Genomic DNA, 17,972 nt, shown 5'->3' with positions numbered 1-17,972 from the left:
CAAATGTCTTTCCACATATTTTGCTCCCACAAAGGGTATTTATGATCATCTACCACTTAGCTTTCCATTGTCCAAGCCGTAAGGGTTAATCCTTTTAGAACAAACTGTCAGTGCAAAAGATTAATGGCCAGAGTTCATGAGTAATCACCAGCCAGACCACTCTGCATCCATCCCACTGGCTGCTGCACTGGCTGCTATGTGGGAGGTTTACCTGGAGGAGCACGATGTACACTGCCAGGAGCTGGTGCTCTGTGAGGGTATATGGCTTTCTGCCCCCTAGGGGTATTCTCCCATTTTGTTGTCTCTGTCACAGTGTCTGACACATACCTTCCAGGGTAGTATTTTTGCCTTCTCAAAGGCAGCTTGCTGCTTTGATCACAGGTCCCACACATGCCTTTCTTTACCAGGTGGCATAAGGGATGGAGGCACTGTGCCAGGTAAGGAATTAAAGTCCTCCAAACTCCCAAAATCCCTACTAGGGCTTGCACCTTATTAATCACAGCTTATCAGGCCAAACAACTCCCAAAACAACCTTAGAGCAGTGTCTGGGCATTGAACTTTCTGTGGGTTCATTGCCCATCCTCTCCCTCATAGGTGTTCCAGCAAAGCCTATAGGGTGTCCTGCAGCAAAGGCAAATCTTTACAGGTTAACATGATATCATCAGTGTAAAGGGCCCGTTATACTGATGTAGGGAAGAACAGGGACAGGTCTCAGGCTACCATCCCATGACATACTGTGGGGCTATGAAGGTAGCCTTGGGGACGCACTTGAAAGGTTCATTATTATCTCTCCCACAAGAAGGCAAATAGATGTTAGCTATCAGAAACCTGTACTTGTCAAAGATCTTTTTCATGAATTTCCTTGAAGTGAAGCACTTTTGTAGGAACACTTTTTGCCAAAGCATCAGAGCAAAATAACTGTCTGTGAATGACAAAAGGCTTAAAAATGGCCATGGTTAAAGATCTGATGAGACAGGCCCCGGAACTGCGGTCGACGCTGCAGGTGAGGAACCACAGTGGAGGTGTGCGCGGCGGTTGGCCGGCGTGTGAGGGAGCCGCGACGGCATCTCCACGCGCAACCATGAAATTGAAGGAGACAAAATCAAGGCCAAAGCCACCAAGCTATGGCAAATTCCAGACAAAGGGAATCAGAGTTGTGGGAAAATGGAAGCAGGTGGAGATTGACCCAAATATGTTTGCAGATGGACAGATGGATGACTTGGTGTGCTTTGAGGAACTGACAGATTACCAGTCGGTCTCCCCTGCCAAGAATTCCTCCAGTCTCTTCTCAAAGGAGGAGCCCAAGAAGAGAAAGTCACAAGCTGTTTCAGGAAAGGAAGAAGGAGAGTCCAGCTCCTCAAAGAAAAAGATGAAGTTCAAGAAGAATAAAGACATGGAAACTGAAGGAATCAGTGTCCAGAAAGAGTTTGAAGTCAAAGATGCTGAGCCAGAGCCCCAGGGAGATGACACGGTTTGTCCTGATCCACAGGTAGAGGAGATGGTATCAGAAAGCTCAGCCCAGACTGTTGCAAAAAAGAAAAAAAAGAAAGGGAAAAAAAACTTGGAGCCTTCCCAGGGTACTACTCCAAAGGTGCCCAAAAAAGCAAAGACATGGATGCCTGAAATGCATGACCAGAAGGCAGATGTAACAGCTTGGAAAGATCTATTTGTACCCAAGCCAGTTCTCTGAGCACTCAGCTTTCTAGGCTTCTCTGCACCCACACCAATCCAAGCTCTGACCTTGGCACGTGCCATCCGTGACAAACTGGACATCCTTGGGGCTGCTGAGACAGGAAGTGGTAAAACTCTTGCCTTTGCCATTCCAATGATCCATGCAGTACTGCAGTAGCAGGTGAAGAAGAAGCCTACTCCAGCTCCAAGTGACACAGGAGCATTACCTGGTGAGACCAGAACCGAGGCTGGAACTGAGTCTGGAGTTTTGCCTGATGAGATTGGAATTGAGGGTGAAGTCCTGCCCAGTGAAGCTGAAGTGAAGGCTGGAGCACCACCCAGCAAGGTCAAGACTGGAGCTGCTGTCTCAGACCAGGTGCTGCCCTTCTGTGATGATGATGCTGGTGAAGGACCTTCTTCTCTGATCAGGGAGAAGGCCATCCCCAAACAGGATGAAGACAAAGAGGAAACGCTTGATGAAGAGGAGACTGGAAGGTTGAAGCAAGAGTTGGGTGGCAAAATCGCCATCTGTAAAGCACATCCAAAGCGCCCTCTGCTTGGGCTGGTTCTGACTCCCACTAGGGAGCTCGCTGTCCAGGTCAAGCAACACATTGATGCTGTGGCCAAGTTTACAGGAATTAAAACTGCTATTTTGGTTGGTGGAATGTCTGCGCAGAAACAGCAGAGGATGCTAAACCGCCAGCCAGAGATTGTGGTCGCCACTCCGGGCCGGCTGTGGGAGCTAATTAAAGAAAAGCACCCTCATTTGAGCAACCTTAGGCAGCTCAGGTGCCTGGTGGTCGATGAGGCTGATCGGATGGTTGAGAAAGGCCACTTTGCTGAGCTCTCACAGCTGCTAGAGATGCTCAGTGACTCCCAGTACAACCCAAAGAGACAGACGCTTATTTTTTCTGCGATACTGACCCTGGTACATCAAGCTCCTGCTCGAATCCTTCACAAGAAGCACACTAAGAAAATTGACAAAACTGCCAAAATTGACCTCCTCGTGCAGAAGATTGGCATGAGGGGCAAGCCCAAGGTCATTGACCTGACCAGAAATGAGGCCACAGTGGAGACACTGACAGAGACCAAGATTCATTGTGAGACTGATGAGAAAGACTTATATCTGTATTACTTCCTAATGCAGTATCCAGGCCGCACCTTAGTGTTTGCCAACAGTATCTCCTGCATCAAACGCCTCTCTGGGCTCCTCAAAGTCCTGGATATCATGCCACTGACCCTACATGCCTGCATGCACCAGAAGCAGAGGCTCAGAAACCTGGAGCAGTTTGCCCGTCTGGAAGACTGTGTTCTCCTGGCAACTGATGTGGCGGCGCGGGGCCTGGATGTTCCCAAAGTCCAACATGTCATCCATTACCAGGTCCCTCACACCTCGGAGATCTATGTCCACCAAAGTGGTCGAACGGCTCGTGCCACTAATGGCGGTCTCAGCCTGATGCTGATTGGGCCTGAGGATGTGATCAACTTTAAGAAGATTTACAAAACCTTCAAGAAAGATGAGGACATTCCACTGTTTCCTGTGCAGACAAAGTACATGGACGCAGTCAAGGAACGAATCCATTTAGCTCGACAGATTGAGAAAGCAGAGTATCGGAACTTCCAGGCTTGTCTGCACAACTCCTGGATTGAACAGGCAGCAGCTGCCCTTGAGATTGAGCTGGAAGAAGAGATGTATAAGGGAAGAAAAACTGACCAGCAAGAAGAGTGTAGGAGACAAAAACAGATGAAGGTCCTGAAGAAGGAGCTGCGCCATTTACTCTCCCAGCCCTTGTTCAAAGAGGACCTGAAAACGAAGTATCCAACTCAGTCTGGCAAGCTGCCCACGCTCATGTCTACCCCAAGAAACGGTGAGTCTGCCTTGAGCTGCCTCACCAAACAGAAGAAGCAACAGAAGAAGCCGCCAAAAGGGAAGCAGCAGGAACAACCGCAGCCAAGTACAAGTGCAAATTAACTGCGCTCCAGGTCAGTCTGTTAGTGACTGCACAGTGTTTCTGTGTTCTCTGGTTATGTGGAAAAGCTTCCCACTTTCCCTTTCACTCCACTGTCAACCCCGGTTATAAAAATCTCCCTCTTCCATGCCAGCCCCCGTTGCAAGAGAGACCTCATGCACATTTGTGTTGTTTTGGAGTAAGAGTTCTATGCAGCAGCTTATATATTTCTGTATTCCAGTGTGTATAGGCTTCTTACATGTTTAGCTTGTTTTCGTCAATTAAAAGTAGTCAGAACCAGCAAAAAAAAAAAAGATCTGATGAGACATTATTATTTATGACAGTATTATTTATGATAGTTATTATTTATGACTACAGCAGTCTGTATTTTGAAAAGTCTTCCTCCTATCCTTTTTTTCCTTCAGTGTCCCTGGGCAATTGTTTTGGCTATCCTCTAGGGTGCTTACATTTCAAAGACATGATAAGATTTTCAACTTTCATAGGACAGAGAAAGAATGCAAGTTTTCTCCTAGGAGTTTTGGGGTAACTGATATTTAAAATTTTCCTCAAAATAGGGGCCAGAAGACATGGGGCATTTTATCTGTTTTTTCATCAATTACCATAACATCCTCCTCTTCATTTTCATCACTTTGTCAGAGATCCTACCTCTTAGCATCCTAACTTTGTCACAGATACCCAGATCTTCATCTGATGAATCCTAGGCCCTCCTAGGTTTGGAGAACACATGTCAAGGCCTCTCACTCCTTATCCTGCTCTCCAGCCATGAAGCTACCAGAGTATCGGACATTCACACATCCTTCTCTAATCTCAGCTGTTCTAATTTTCTTTTATTTATTTTTATCTTTATTTATTTAGAGAGAGAGAGAGCACGCAAGCGGGGGTGAGGGGAGGGGCAGAGGGAGAGAGAAAATCTTAAGCAGGCTCCACGCTCAGCATGGAGCCCATCCTGGGCTTGATCTCACAATCCTGAGATCATGATCTGAGCCAAAATCAAGAGTTAGATGCTTAACCAACTGAGCCAGGCAGGCACCCCTCAGCTGTTCTAATTTTCTACTTCAAGCTTCAGCCTCTAGTTGGGCACAGTGGCAACCAAACTGCCCACAGTAGAAACCAGCCCACTGTAGCAACTATGAGCTTCCTTTCTCTTCTGCATTTCCCAGGTGTCCCCATACTTACACAGTGGTCCACAAGCAACTGACATACAGGCCACCCCTCCCCACATAGAGACCTATGTCCAACTTGGGATTTTCCCAAGGATGCCTCACTCTCAAGGCTCATTTCCTCCATCTTCTGGCTGGTTAACTAATTGTTGGGTCACAACCAGCTCAGAGCTTCCTGTGTATAATATGAAATTCTCCCCCCATATGTAGACCAAAGAAAGAGGAGGCCACTCCAGGTTGGTAGGTGGCAGTTTTAATAAGTAAAGGGAACTTACATATGAGGCTTATCTTGGGCAACATCAAGATGAGTGGATCCCTACCTCTGCTTGCCAAATTTTAAAAGGTTATTAAGAGGCCCTAACTAAAGAACCTGTATGTCCATCAACAGATGAATGGATAAAGAAGATGTGAGACACACACACACACACACACACACACAGGAATATCACTCAGCCATCAAAAAGAATGAAATCTTGCCATTTGCAATGACATGGATGGAACTCTATAGAGGGTATTATGCTAAGCGAAGTAAGTCAGTCAGAAAAAGACAAATACCATATGATTTCACTCATATGTAGAATTTAAGAAACAAAACAGATGAACATAGGGGAAGAGAAGGAAAAATAAGATAAAAACAGAGAGGGAGGCAAAGTATAGGAGACTCAACTCTAAGAAACAAACTGAAGGTTGCTGGAGGGGTGGGGGGTAGGAGGATGGGGTAACTGAGTGATGGGCATTAAGGAGGGCACTTGATGTAATGAGCACTTGGGTGTTATATGCAACTGATGAATCATGAAATTCTACCCCTGAAACTAATAGTACAGTATATATATATTTTATTTTTTTTATTAACATAATGTATTATTTGTTTCAGAGGTACAGGTCTGTGATTCAACAGTCTTACACAATTCACAGCGCTCACCATAGCACATACCCTCCCCAGTGTCCATCACACAGCCACCTTATCCCTCCCACCCCTCTCCACTCCAGCAACCCTCAGTTTGTTTCCTGAGATTAAGAGTCTCTTATGGTTTGTCTCCCCCTCCAGTTTTGTCTTGTTTCATTTTTCCCTCCCTTCCCCTGTGATCCTCTGTCTTGTTTCTCAAGTTCCTCTTAGCAGTGAGATCATATGATAATTGTCTTTCTCTGATTGACTTATTTCGCTTAGCATAATACCCTCTAGGTCCATCCACATCATTGCAAAAGTACAGTATATTTTAACTAAATTGAATTTAAATAAATTAAAAAAAAAAAAAGAGGCCCTAACTGGTTTCAGTCATGTATACAGTGCAGGTATTCTCAGCACCACATTACATCTCAATCCTATGTTCTTGGAGCAGCCTCTGGGATCAGGAAAGGCAAGTGAAACCCACATTCCAAAGACAGCCAAGGAGATGAGGGGTCTCTGAGTGCCCAGGTTCAGCTCACAGGTGAATCAGCAGCCATTTCTTTTGAATGATTTTCCCTACCACCCTCTGAAGGAGGTTAATGGGGTCTTAGTACCTTCTGAATGCTAATAACATGGCAACTCTCCTAAGGATGAGAAGATTCCAAACATTTTTGAATGTATTTGTCCGTATGATCATGTTGCAGAACTAAGAGTCCATGGCACACATTTGGGGAATTACGAATAAGATAAATAGAATCTTCAAGAAAACCTTTCTGTGTTTCCCCTTCTCATACATTAATAATCAGAACTGAATAATTGATTCACTAAGACCAAAGAAGCCAAGAACACAAGAGTATTTAGGCAACTGTTTGGATCTTTCCAGTTCCCAAACCTCCAAATCTAGGTGATCCTGTGAGCTGCAGACTTGATGTCTAACGCTGTTTAAATCCACCAGAAAGTTACTGGGTGCCCTTTTTCCTTTTATTTTGTAGAAATAGTTTACATGCTGCACTTTAAAACAGAGCTTATAACCAGCATGAGATTTAGCAGAAATAGCTTGATTTCTCTGAGTTCCTAGGAAAACTAAGAATTCAAATCACTTCATCACAGCCTCTCAAATATTTCACAACCAGAGCCTCTACTCCATGCTTCTCTTACTTGAAGGTGATTGTTCATTGTCTCCCTCCTGACTGCTACCCAGACACCCCAAGATTAGTTAAATGGCTTTAGAACAAATCACAAGGAAATCTGTTCTAAATAGTGCCTTTGAAAATGGTGCAGTTGATGGTAATATCTAGTTATGAGAACATTAATAGATTTTTTTATATAAACCCCATCTTAAAAGGTGGTCAATCCTACAGGTCTCCTTTAGGTTGTAGATGAATGACAGAAAACTGCCTTTGGCATCTGATTTCTTTTCTATATGCTAAAAGTTCTCTGTGTGGTTTACTGGGCTGAGCTTAAAGAACTCTCATTGGCTTGTATTAGTTCAGGATTCTCCAGAGACACAGAACCCATAGGATGTTTAAATATAAAGAGATATATTTTAAAGAATTAGCTCACACAGTTGTCAGGGCTGGCAAGTCCAAAATCTAGAAAGCAGGCCAGCAGGCTGGTGACCCAGGGAAGACTTAATATTACAGCTTGAGTCCAAAGCGGTCTGGAGGCAGAATTCCCTCTTCCTTGGAGAACCTTAGTCTGTTTTCTCTTAAGTCCTTCAACTGATTGGATGAGGCTCATCTGCATTATGGAAGGTAATCTACTTTACTCAAAGTCTATTGACTTAACTGTTAATCACATTGAAAAAAAAATGCTTTCACAGCAACATCTAGACTGGTGTTTGACCAAAAACTGGGTAGCATGGCCTAGCCAAGTTGACATATAAAGTCAACCATCACAGACCTTTAGTCAGAATTTTCTAAGAGCTGAAAGGTTGCATCAGAAGTAAGATGGAGTGATTGAACTGAGACCAGCTTTTTTTGCTTCTGTGTAGCATGTCTTTCATTGTTTGCTGAAGTGGAGCTGAGGGATGCCCCTGGCAGATGATCTGGCTCACAATCCGTGTCAGGAACAACTCCTTGGGAAAGCAGAGGCTCCAGGACACAGCCCGGGGTCTGGCTACTCTATTCTAAGCCCCACCCCAGCTCATCCTTCCTGGCCACACAGGGAGGGAAAGAAGTAGAAGAAAGGTGCCTCCAAGTTGCCGCCGAGGTGCTGATAAGCTTCCACAGGCGTTCTGAGAAGAGGGAGTCAGTGTTAGAGATTCAAATGGCCTGTAATCACCTAGACTAGTAGGATTTCCAGTCACTTGCTCACCACAGAAACAATGCTATTCTTACTGCAGATAAGCCATCTCTTTCACACTCTTGACATCAAGACTGAGTAACTCATCACAGGAGTGGAGAACAATTGACAAAGCCTAGCATTTGCTGAACTGAACTAGAAAATCTCCCAAAGAGATCACAGGTGCTTGGGTCCTAGACTGGGTCTCTGGGAGTTAGAAACTGGCATTATGATGTAAACTGTGTTCTGCCGGCCCTCATTCCATTCTGCTAATGCAGAACCCCGACATCTACAGAGGCCTGGGATGCTGGGAGAGGTCAAGTCTCCCTCCTCTCCTCCCTCTACTCTAGCCCTGTCACACTCCACTGCTAACTCCCTGTCCACCAGGCACCAAGGATCATCACCACTTCCTGCAAGTTCCTGCTGAACCTCAGTTTTTATGAAGCATGGCCACTGTGAACACACAGAACTTATAGGTGCAAAACCCCAGAGTTTCACAGGTGTGGGGAACAGACTTCTGAGCTTTTACTCTAGTCCTCTCTCTTCCTTGGGCCAGAAGTGCATTATAAGCTTGGTCAAGAGGCAAATTAAAATGACAACACATTGTACTATCCTTCCAATGACTAAGGTTTTTGTACTGGACCAACCTTTGCACACCTTGCTCTTTCTTCCCTGCAAGGAGATGCCTCCACCCAACCTCCTTTTTTTGGCCTGCCCCACCAGTTAACCAGACATGCCCAGGCAGGTCCTACTTTTGGATACAATTTAGGCTCGAGGTGAAAGCCCTGTCATGCTCCCAATGTGTTCATCAATTACATGTAAAAATATAGAAGATATTAGAAATGTGATTACCTTGAGGTCATCACAATTCAATACATTGATTGTAGAATGAGTCTATATCCCTGTTCATGAAAAGCTCTACTTGGATATCAATATTCACACATTACTGGAAGCCAGCACATGGCTGGGACACTCAACTTACTGTTGGTGAATGTGCACTTCAGGTGTCTGCCTTATAGTATAACTGGCCTGTGCTTACTCACCCACACTCCCACATCCCCTTCTTCCTGGGAACAAGAGTGACCCTTTGTAAAGGGGTGGCTATGAGACCTTTGCCCTTTAATCTACAGATCTAAGCCACAATAGGAAGGCACCCATTTTAATTAAATGCAATAAAACTACCACATAAGTACTTATAAAGGCAAGGTAAATGTTCTCGGACCATAAAGTGTTAGAGTCAGAAGGGATCTTATTGAACATCTAGTCCAGGGCCCTTGACCTTGATTGCACGTTAGACCCACCTGGGGACACAGCTCACACTAGACCCCGAAGTCACTCTCTGGAGGTCCAGGCATGGACATATGCAGGAGGGCCAGTGATCTGGTCCAGTGGTTCTCAAGCCCATTTGTTCATAAGAATCACTTAGGGAACTTTATAAAAATAAACTTCTAGGACTTACCCCAGACTTACTTGGGTGTGGGGTTTTTAAAGCTCCCAGGATATTTGGTGATCAGTCAGGTTTGGGAACCATTGATCTACCCAGCTCTAACACTGTCCTGAAGCCACAGACATGTTAAATGTCTTGCCCCAGCAAATGCAGTCAGCAGACAAGAAAGCCAGGACTAGAATTCAGTTGTACAGGTTCTCAATTCAGCATTATTTATGAAGAAATTATGAAGTCTTTCTCTCTTTCAAGCTGGAAAGAAATATCTACTTTCATATTTAGTCTCACAAAAATTTTAAACGATGTTTTGTTTTGTTTTGTTTTCTATTTCATCAACAGCTCGTTACATCTAGAAAATCCAGCTTCAACATGAGTTTTTTTTCAGTAGTTATAAGGAAGGTGCTTTCCTAATTCCAAGAGTCAATCACAAAATCAAGGGTGATGAAGGAAGATTGTGGACTCTCCTTTAAAAATATTCTTTTGGGGCACCTGGGTAGTTCAGTTAGTTAAGTGCCTACTCTTGACCTCAGCTCAGGTCTTGATCTCAGGGTTGTGAGTTCAAGCCCCACATTGGGCTCTACACTGGGCGTGGAGTCTACTTAAAAAAATTTTTTTTAATATGCTTTCATTTTCCAAGATAATTGAGATATAGAGGCACCTACTACGTGCCAATCACCATGGCCATATTTTTGAGAGACGTAAAGTATAAGACATGCCACAAAGAGCCTATTTCTTTGATGGGAAGACAAGCAAATGAAAGGAAGCAATGGGGCTATAGGGCCAAGACTATGATAATGTGTTAGTCCTTTGGAGCAGGTAGAGTGTGAAATGGGATCTTACTCAGAGAATACCTCACAGAAGAAGCAAGTCTTGAGAAGTTGAACATGATGTTTCCAAATCCCATCCAGCCCTAGGTGTAGGGAAACATTCACCGTTTTTTCATATAATCTTTTTTTTTAAGATTTTATTTATATATTTGACAAAGACAGCACAAGTGGGGGGTGGGGGAGGAGCCGCAGAGGGAGAGGGAGAAGCAGGCTTCCTGCTGAGCAGGGAGCCCGATGTGGGGCTCGATCCCACGACCCTGGGATCATGACCTGAGCCAAAGGCAGACGCTTAACCAACTGACCCACCGAGGCGCCCTTGTTTTTTCATATAATCGTGTGGTTTGTTGTTTCTTTGCACTAATTACCATTGGAGTTTTTTGTTGTTATTGTTACTTCTTTTCTTTTACTGGTGGTTTTTTTTCCTGGTTTGTTTGTTTGGGGTTTGTCTTTTACCCAAGTTGTCCTTTGCTCAGTCAGAAATGAAATATTTGGCACATAGTTGCAAAGCCTGCAGGGGTTCTATAAATTCCTGGTGCCTGAGTGATGCCAGGTGGCCCCAACAGTAAGGATCTCATCCAGGTAGCCTGAGCCTAGTGTGTTGTTTTGGAATGTGCTCCCCCTGCTGGTCACCTCTAAAAGTGAACATTAGTTTTAAGAAAGGCACTGAATTCCTGTAGCGCTCTTCTCAGAAGAATGTGACCTCTGCAGAGTGGTAAAATTTTCTGGCTGAAAAGATATCTGATTTAAAAAGAAAAAGAAAAAAAACTTACTCCCACATGCATTCAAATTGACTGGCTTAAAGCAAATCTGGTTCAGATGGGCTCTTGGGAGGGACGGGCAAAAAGAGAAAATGTGAATCTGTTTTACTTTCATGTTTGCCCTCTCAATAAGAAGACCAGTAGAGCTTAGGCCAATGTCCCAAAATGTGCCTGCTGACAAGCAACAAAGGATTGACCCCCAAGGCCTCTACAGGGAATAGGATTGCCAGAGTTAGGAAATAACAATATCCAGTTAAATTTGCATTTCAGCTAAACAACGAGTTTGTCCTTTTTTTTTTTAAGCAAGCATGTCCTATGCAATATTTAAGACATACAAAAAAATTATTCGTTGCTTACCTGAAATGCAACCCTAATGGGAGCCCTGTGTTTTATCTGGCAACTCTAAGCAGGAAGAAAAAGTGAGATGAGGAGAAACGTCAGTCCGGGGTCAAAGAAATCTCTTAGATGAATACTGCCCAAATGTAGTGGTGGCTGAAGCTGGGGACAGTTGAACCGTTAGACCCTTTTTAATTCAATTTTCTCTCCCTAGAGCTGGAGACAGGCCCTGCACTATTGCATCTGTCAATTAACTAATGCAGTTTGTCCTGTTTTTCTGACTCCGCCTGTTTTCCAGGCTATCATCATGCTGATCTCATGTTAATTAACACATATGGCACTTCAGCAGCCCAGCCAGTGGCTTTATTTCCTAAGGGGATACTTTGGCAGCCACAGTAAGATGGCCTATAAAGGTACTAAGTGTTTTCCCTTGTCCTTCTCACTTCTGGCCTCCCCCAGCACCCAGATGCACTTTACAGAGCAGATCTGACCCTTTGCTGTCTCCTCTGAGTGACGGCAGGCAAAACTTCAGAACCTCCACGACCAGCTCACCTCTTAGGGGAACTTCCCAGGAGAATTTGCAGGCAAGCATCTGCCAGTTTTCTCCTAATTGTCCCTTGAAAGCAGTTTCTCATTCCTTTACTCATTTTTTATTTCCCTTCATTTATATGCAAAATGCCTAAAGTCTCAAGCCATGCTTTGGACTCTTCACTGGTTTGTGGCATGGTCCATTCTTGTGCACCTTTCTGGGTCAGCAAGAGCTAAGTTGGCCTTGCTGTGAATGAGACCAGGAATTCAGGCTGTGTTCCTTTTCTTTTTTCCCCTTTGTTTCTTCATGAATTTTTGTTATTTTGAAGTGCTGATCCCAGAACAGATGTGAGCATAGAGCTAGACATGCTGACTTAAGACATGGGGTTATCACAGACAATTATATAAAGTACATCAGAGAGAAAGAGAGAGACGATCAAGTAAGAAAGTGACTGTTATTTGTGCCTGATTTATATAGAACACTGACTCCGTAAGGACAAGGTCATTCTCATGTAACCCAACACCAAACCTGTCATCTCACAAGGGACATATCAGACCCGAAAGCTGAGGGAGATGAACATAGCTGTATTGACTTCACTGAAAAAAGGTCAAACTTAGATCATCATAAAGAATGAAGCACCTCATCATTATTACTAAATTGAAGCTGATCTTTGTGGATGAAACAGACTATGTCTCCTGTGATGTCCTTTAATTCTATAGCTTCTCTTCCCCAGCTCTTAGAACAGCTCAGTTCACCCTGGAAACACAGGATAAATATAAATTTATTGGGGCATGGAGAGGGGAAAGTCCTCTAAGCTTCTCTAACGTAGATTGTGTGACGACCATTTGCTCTCTCCCTGGTTTCATTCCAAAGACTCTTGATAGAACAAATAAATTCTGCCTAAAATAACAGTTGCTTAGAGACTAGACATGCTTAGGGTGTCAGGGTGCTAAAGTACACTTGACAAAAGCAGCAAGACACCTGTTTAGAACCTGCTCACTGACAGGAACCTACAATAAAGAGAATAGGGTTCAAGACTCATGTTGGGACAGTTGTAAACCCAGTAACTTCAGAGTCAGAAGGGCTCTCAGTTTTTGCTCTAGAACTGCTCATCTTTCCCAAAATGTTGTTTCCATTAGACTACTCTCATCCTCAAGGGCTCCCTAAGGCACAGTGATAAAGTCCAGCCCCTGCACAGTCCCACCTTGAGAGCTGGACCACCTGCTACTCCGAGAGAACCTGTCCGCTCCGGCTACCAGGCTCCTTTCTCTCCCTGGAATGCTGTCATTTTCATTCCCATAAACTCATAAACTTCTTCTTTCTTCCTCTCCTACAGCATGCATCGCCCTACTCCTCCCTAGTTGTCTCAGGTTACACAGCCTTCAAAATCCACTTGCACTTGCCCCCCTTCAAGAATCACCCATTATTCCACTGTCTAGAGCTCACTTCTTCCTTGGCTCCTCTGGAATTCTGGTGTCTGTCCACTGACTCAGGGCTGGACCAGATGTAGCCTTTTTTTTTTTAAAGATCTTATTTATTTTTCGGGGTGGAGCACAAGCAGGAGGAGTGGCAGGCAGAGGGAGAAGCAGGCTCCCCACTGAGCAGGGAGCCTAACATGGATCTCTATCCCAGGACCTGGGATCATGACCTGAGCCGAAGGCAGATGCTTAACCCACTGAGCCAGCCAGGTATTGTCCCTCAGGTATAGCCTTTGATGTGTCTTTATATTAATATTCTAACCCAGGGTGATGTATCTTACCTCCTTAATCAAGTCGAAAGCTCTTTCAGAGGAAGGACCTAGTATGGCCCTACACATGTATCCCAGACCTCCAGTAAATATTTCAGAATAAATAAATATTGGAGTATCTGCTTTTGTCTCCCTACCTCTGAAGAATGACCAAGAGAGTAGCACCTCACTCACGAGAGGCAAATGCCTACAAAGTTGACTGAGCTTATTTGTATGAATAATATCCTTCATGTCATATGTGTTATATGTCATATATGTTACACATATATATATGGTATAACTTCCATGATAAAGGTGAAGATGATTCAAATGGGAAGAATCTGTTTCGCCCTCAGATTCAAAAACAAATTTAAGACCTTCAGGATGCAGTCAATTTTTTTCAATCACCTAATAAAAGGAAAATGATAATTTTTTGAAAAAGGATCTTAGTACCCAAAATAAGTCACAGAGAATTAAACGTTGTAGTAACCTAAAATTTGGGGGAGCTACATTCACAAGGGGAGAAAGCATGCCCTGTGGCATAACCCCACCTAAGCCCCATGCGGGCCTTTTATCTACTTCTGGAATCACCCCTGTCCACTCTGGTCATGGTCTTTAACAGCCTCAGGTGGGGCCATTATCGTGGTATTGGTGCTTATTTCTGAAAGCAGGTTTCCTTCCTGCACGTTGTTCATCTGCCAATCTCAGGGTTTCTTATACGTGAAGAAACGAGGAAACAGCGTAGCGGTGTGCTTGGCTGCAGTTTTGTTTTGTTTTGTTTTTGCATCTTCACTCCAGGCGCCCTTGTCGGTGGAGAAATGCAGCCTAGTCAGAGCCTGGCACGATGAGTGAGCACAGGTGTGTGGGGCCTGCCCGTGTGCGTGGGACAGGAATCCAGGAGAGGAAGAAGATAGTGGGTAACAGTGGCACTGGCTGATCCAGATGTGAGACAGGAAGCGAAACTTCCTCTTCCCATTAGCGCCTGGATCCCCTTCTCTGGGGTACTGAATCTTCACACTCACACTCTTGAGCCGGCTGGTGGATGTCCCTTCACCCAGGACTCTGCAGCAGGACAGGGGCCTTCAGGGCAGCAAGAGTGGTCCATAAGCAGAAGGCCCTAACTCTGCCACTCTCTCTGCCTCTCTCCCACCTTTCATGGAAAAATCTGAATAATTAATTCTAAGAAATAAAAATCTCGCCATCTCCCTGACTTGCCTTTAAACTTTTAAAGCACTCAGGGCCTATACCATTTAAGCGCTAAATTCTTTTCTGGCTCGGGTCATTCACTATCGTCTCTTCGTTCATTTTGCCTCTCCAATTCATTGCTTCTCGGCCTTTTGGCTAAGATCAAGTGTTGCCTCTCCAATTCGTTCGTTAATTTTGCCTCTCCAACTCAGTGTAGCTTTCTTGAGGGCAGAGAATGACACAATTTGAGCACCATTTCTCCCCAACAGCCCCTATGTCTGGTACAGCTTCACAGACATTGTGTGCATTAATTGATTAAAATAAGCTAGGGGTAGTTACAGATATTATGACAGCCTATCCCAAATATGTAATATTTACCAATGGGAACAGTCCCAGAAGAGATTCGTGGCATGGATAGGCTTTTTTTGAAAGACAGGAAAACCCAGCTTTAAGCAGAAGCTGCTACTAGAGTATTTGGGCTGAGAAGGTGTCCCAAGTTGTACCCTGGCCTTTCCGGCCAGTTCAAGAGAGGTCATAGAATTGGGTGGAATTCAGGGTACACTGCCCAGAAAAGGATGGGGGATAGTTCCTGGGGCCACAAAGAGGTGAGTCTGTGTTTCTGAGGGGAAATTCAGTCCATAGTTCTATCAGGTGAGGACCACTCCAGGTACCTGCCTCACAGATACCTGGAGGACCTTCTCCTCAAGAAATATTGGGATGTCTGGACTCTGGGGCAAGAGGACCAGCAACAGCAAAGCAGTAACTGGAGTTAGGGTGTGTGTGTGTGTGGAGTGGCCCCATTTGTCCTCTTTGGTAGAAGTCGCTGTCCAGGATACCTGATGGCATCAGAAGCTGCCATGTGGGCCACAGCAGTAGTTGCCAAGACTAGCCCCTGGCAGGAACCAGAAACTCTGCAGGACCAGAGAGGTGCTAGAGTATCTGACAGTGTTCTCTTTTGTCCAATTTGGCAGTAACTAACACTTTCCCAAACTTGACACCAACAAGAATAAACAGCAATCTTCTCTAGCAGGAGTTGTTACAATTTGCTGACTTTAAAATCTGCTATCACCTCTCCATTAGCCCATTCCTCTCCCTACATCACTCTCTCCTATTCCCCTAATTAAGTAAGTGTGAATCTGACTTTGCTTTTGAAGCTTGAACTAGACCTGAGTTCAGGGGCATTTCTCTAGCCATCCTGCTTCTCTAGTCTCTGTCCAAAAAGGTAGAGCAGGAGCTCGAAGAGTGGAAGCAGCAACTTGTAACTGCAAAATCCCTTCTCTTGGATTCCCAGCAAACAGTGGGAACATCAGTTGCATGCAAATTTTTTCTCCTTAGCCCTGTCTTCAAATTTTCCTTTGAAAAGCATTCTCCAGGGGAGAAGGAGCGGGAAGAACACAACACACACTTAGCCAGCGGTCCGCTGTTGCTTAAGTCTGGACTAGAATTTAATGTCCCCTCCAACTCCAAAGAACCTGTGATCTGTATCTGCAAACCAAATGTCACCCGGAATTTTCCTGTCCCTTACCGTTTAGTTAAGGAGTAACTCACTGGTGTTGCCCAGCCCCACAGTGGGGGGAGGGGGGGTGCGGGGGGGTGCGGTCTGACTTCAAATTCTGCCATTTTGGAAAGAAAAGAAGAAAGGAAGGGCGGACGACGGAAGGCAAGAAGGAAGGAAGGAAGGGATTTATAGCATTGGCGGGAGAAGGAGATGTCCATCCCAATTAGGGGATGAGGGTGTTTATCCGACCCCAGCCTACAGCTTCGGTTCTGCCCACAAGGCAGCCTCATTCCTGAGTCCTCTGACTGCACAGCCTCCTCCCATCTCTCCTCTCCACTCCCCCCTCCACAATTGTTCTAGAACTCCAATTTTTATCCGGATCCCGCAAGGTAATTCAGCTACTCCTCAGATCTCTCTCGGTAATTCCCAAATTCACTCTGACACCACATTGGCCTGTGGAAATCCAACCTCCGATAATAAGGTTGGCTTTTATGGCCAGGACACCCTAGAGAGCAGTTGCCGGTAGGAGCCGCAATTCTCCCGCTCTGCTTAGTACTTTTACGAATTCCTTTATTAGCAAAGCAAATTTTAAAAGCAAAGCGGGGGAGGATCCCACCAAAGCTGGGATGAGGGCGTGCGATCGTCGGGGGCTCGCCCGGAGGCAGGCTGCGGCGGTTCGCCGGCGCTGCCCTTGGGGACCCCCAAGTCCCCGGCCGTGGCCCGCGCCGCGCCCCGCTCCCTGGATGGAGGCCCCGCCGCGGGCTTCCGCGCCCGGGTCCGCGTCTGCGGGATTCCCGCCTCCCGGGGCGTCGTGAGGCCCGGCAACCTGCTCGCGGGTAGGTGCGTGGGCGGGGCAGGCGGCATTTAAGGCGGGCACCGCCTCCGCGGGCCAGCGGCTGGAGCTCGGCCGCGGGAGGTGCGCCTAGGGCTCGCGCCGCCGCCGCCGCCGCCGCCCGATCGGACCCCCGCCCCGCGCGCGCTGCCACCCAGAGACCGGACCCCGAGCCCGCCTGCCGGCGGCACCACCACCCGCGCCATGACCAAGGTGCGTGCGGGCCCCCCGCGCCGACCCGGACCCGTGCAGAGCGGGTGGAAGACGAGGGGAAAGAGGAACGACTGGCCGTCTTGATTCTGCGCTCCTGACCTCTGCACGGCTCCTCTCCCTTCCCGGAGCTGGCTGGGGTGAAGACCCAAATCCAGACGCTGTGGGAAGGGGCCCCAGGGGTCCTAGGCCGGCTCCGATGTGGCGCGTGGCGCCGGGCTGGGGGTTACACGGCCGCCCTGCCCGGGACTGGGATTCAGTGGGCACGTTCCACCCAAGAAGCGGGACACACGCCGTGTGTCCTGGGGGGAGCAAGATACTAGGGAGACCCTGGGGCTTGGAGGGGTCTTGTCTCGAGTTGGAGGAGGTAACTTCCCCCACCTTCCCCAACCCCAGGGTGGGGTCATCCTGAGGAGATGCCGGCAGGGCTGTGCTACCCAGCCTTCCCTCTACACTGGAGGGGAAGAAAGGAGAGAAAGGGCCTGGGAGTTGCTGTTTGAAGGTGGGGAAGAGAGAGCCTCTCCACATCGTGCGACTTACTCTCTCTAGAGGAGAGAATGAAGGGGGGGGCTCCCTTCCCTGTAGGTCCCTGACCCACAGAGAGAAGCGCTCGACACCTCTTCAGAAAACCCATCTTGGACCAATATTGTACCT

At 46.3% G+C, this 17,972-nt stretch overlaps 1 protein-coding gene across 1 annotated transcript; it reads left to right on the top strand.

Moving 5' to 3' along the window:
* The first annotated feature begins 1,059 nt into the window (after window positions 1–1,059).
* Window positions 1,060–3,843, top strand: LOC110570224 (ATP-dependent RNA helicase DDX24-like). Its single transcript, XM_044913236.1, is given in 1 exon segment — window positions 1,060–3,843. A coding segment is annotated over 1 exon segment (2,562 nt). The 5' UTR covers window positions 1,060–1,081; the 3' UTR covers window positions 3,644–3,843.
* Window positions 3,844–17,972: the final 14,129 nt, after the last annotated feature.

This window comes from Neomonachus schauinslandi, chromosome 3 (genome assembly GCF_002201575.2).
Source record: "Neomonachus schauinslandi chromosome 3, ASM220157v2, whole genome shotgun sequence".
In the NCBI taxonomy this organism is placed as follows: Eukaryota; Metazoa; Chordata; class Mammalia; order Carnivora; family Phocidae; genus Neomonachus; species Neomonachus schauinslandi.
Note: the sequence above shows the minus strand (reverse complement) of the source record. Positions and strands in the feature narration are given on the sequence as shown.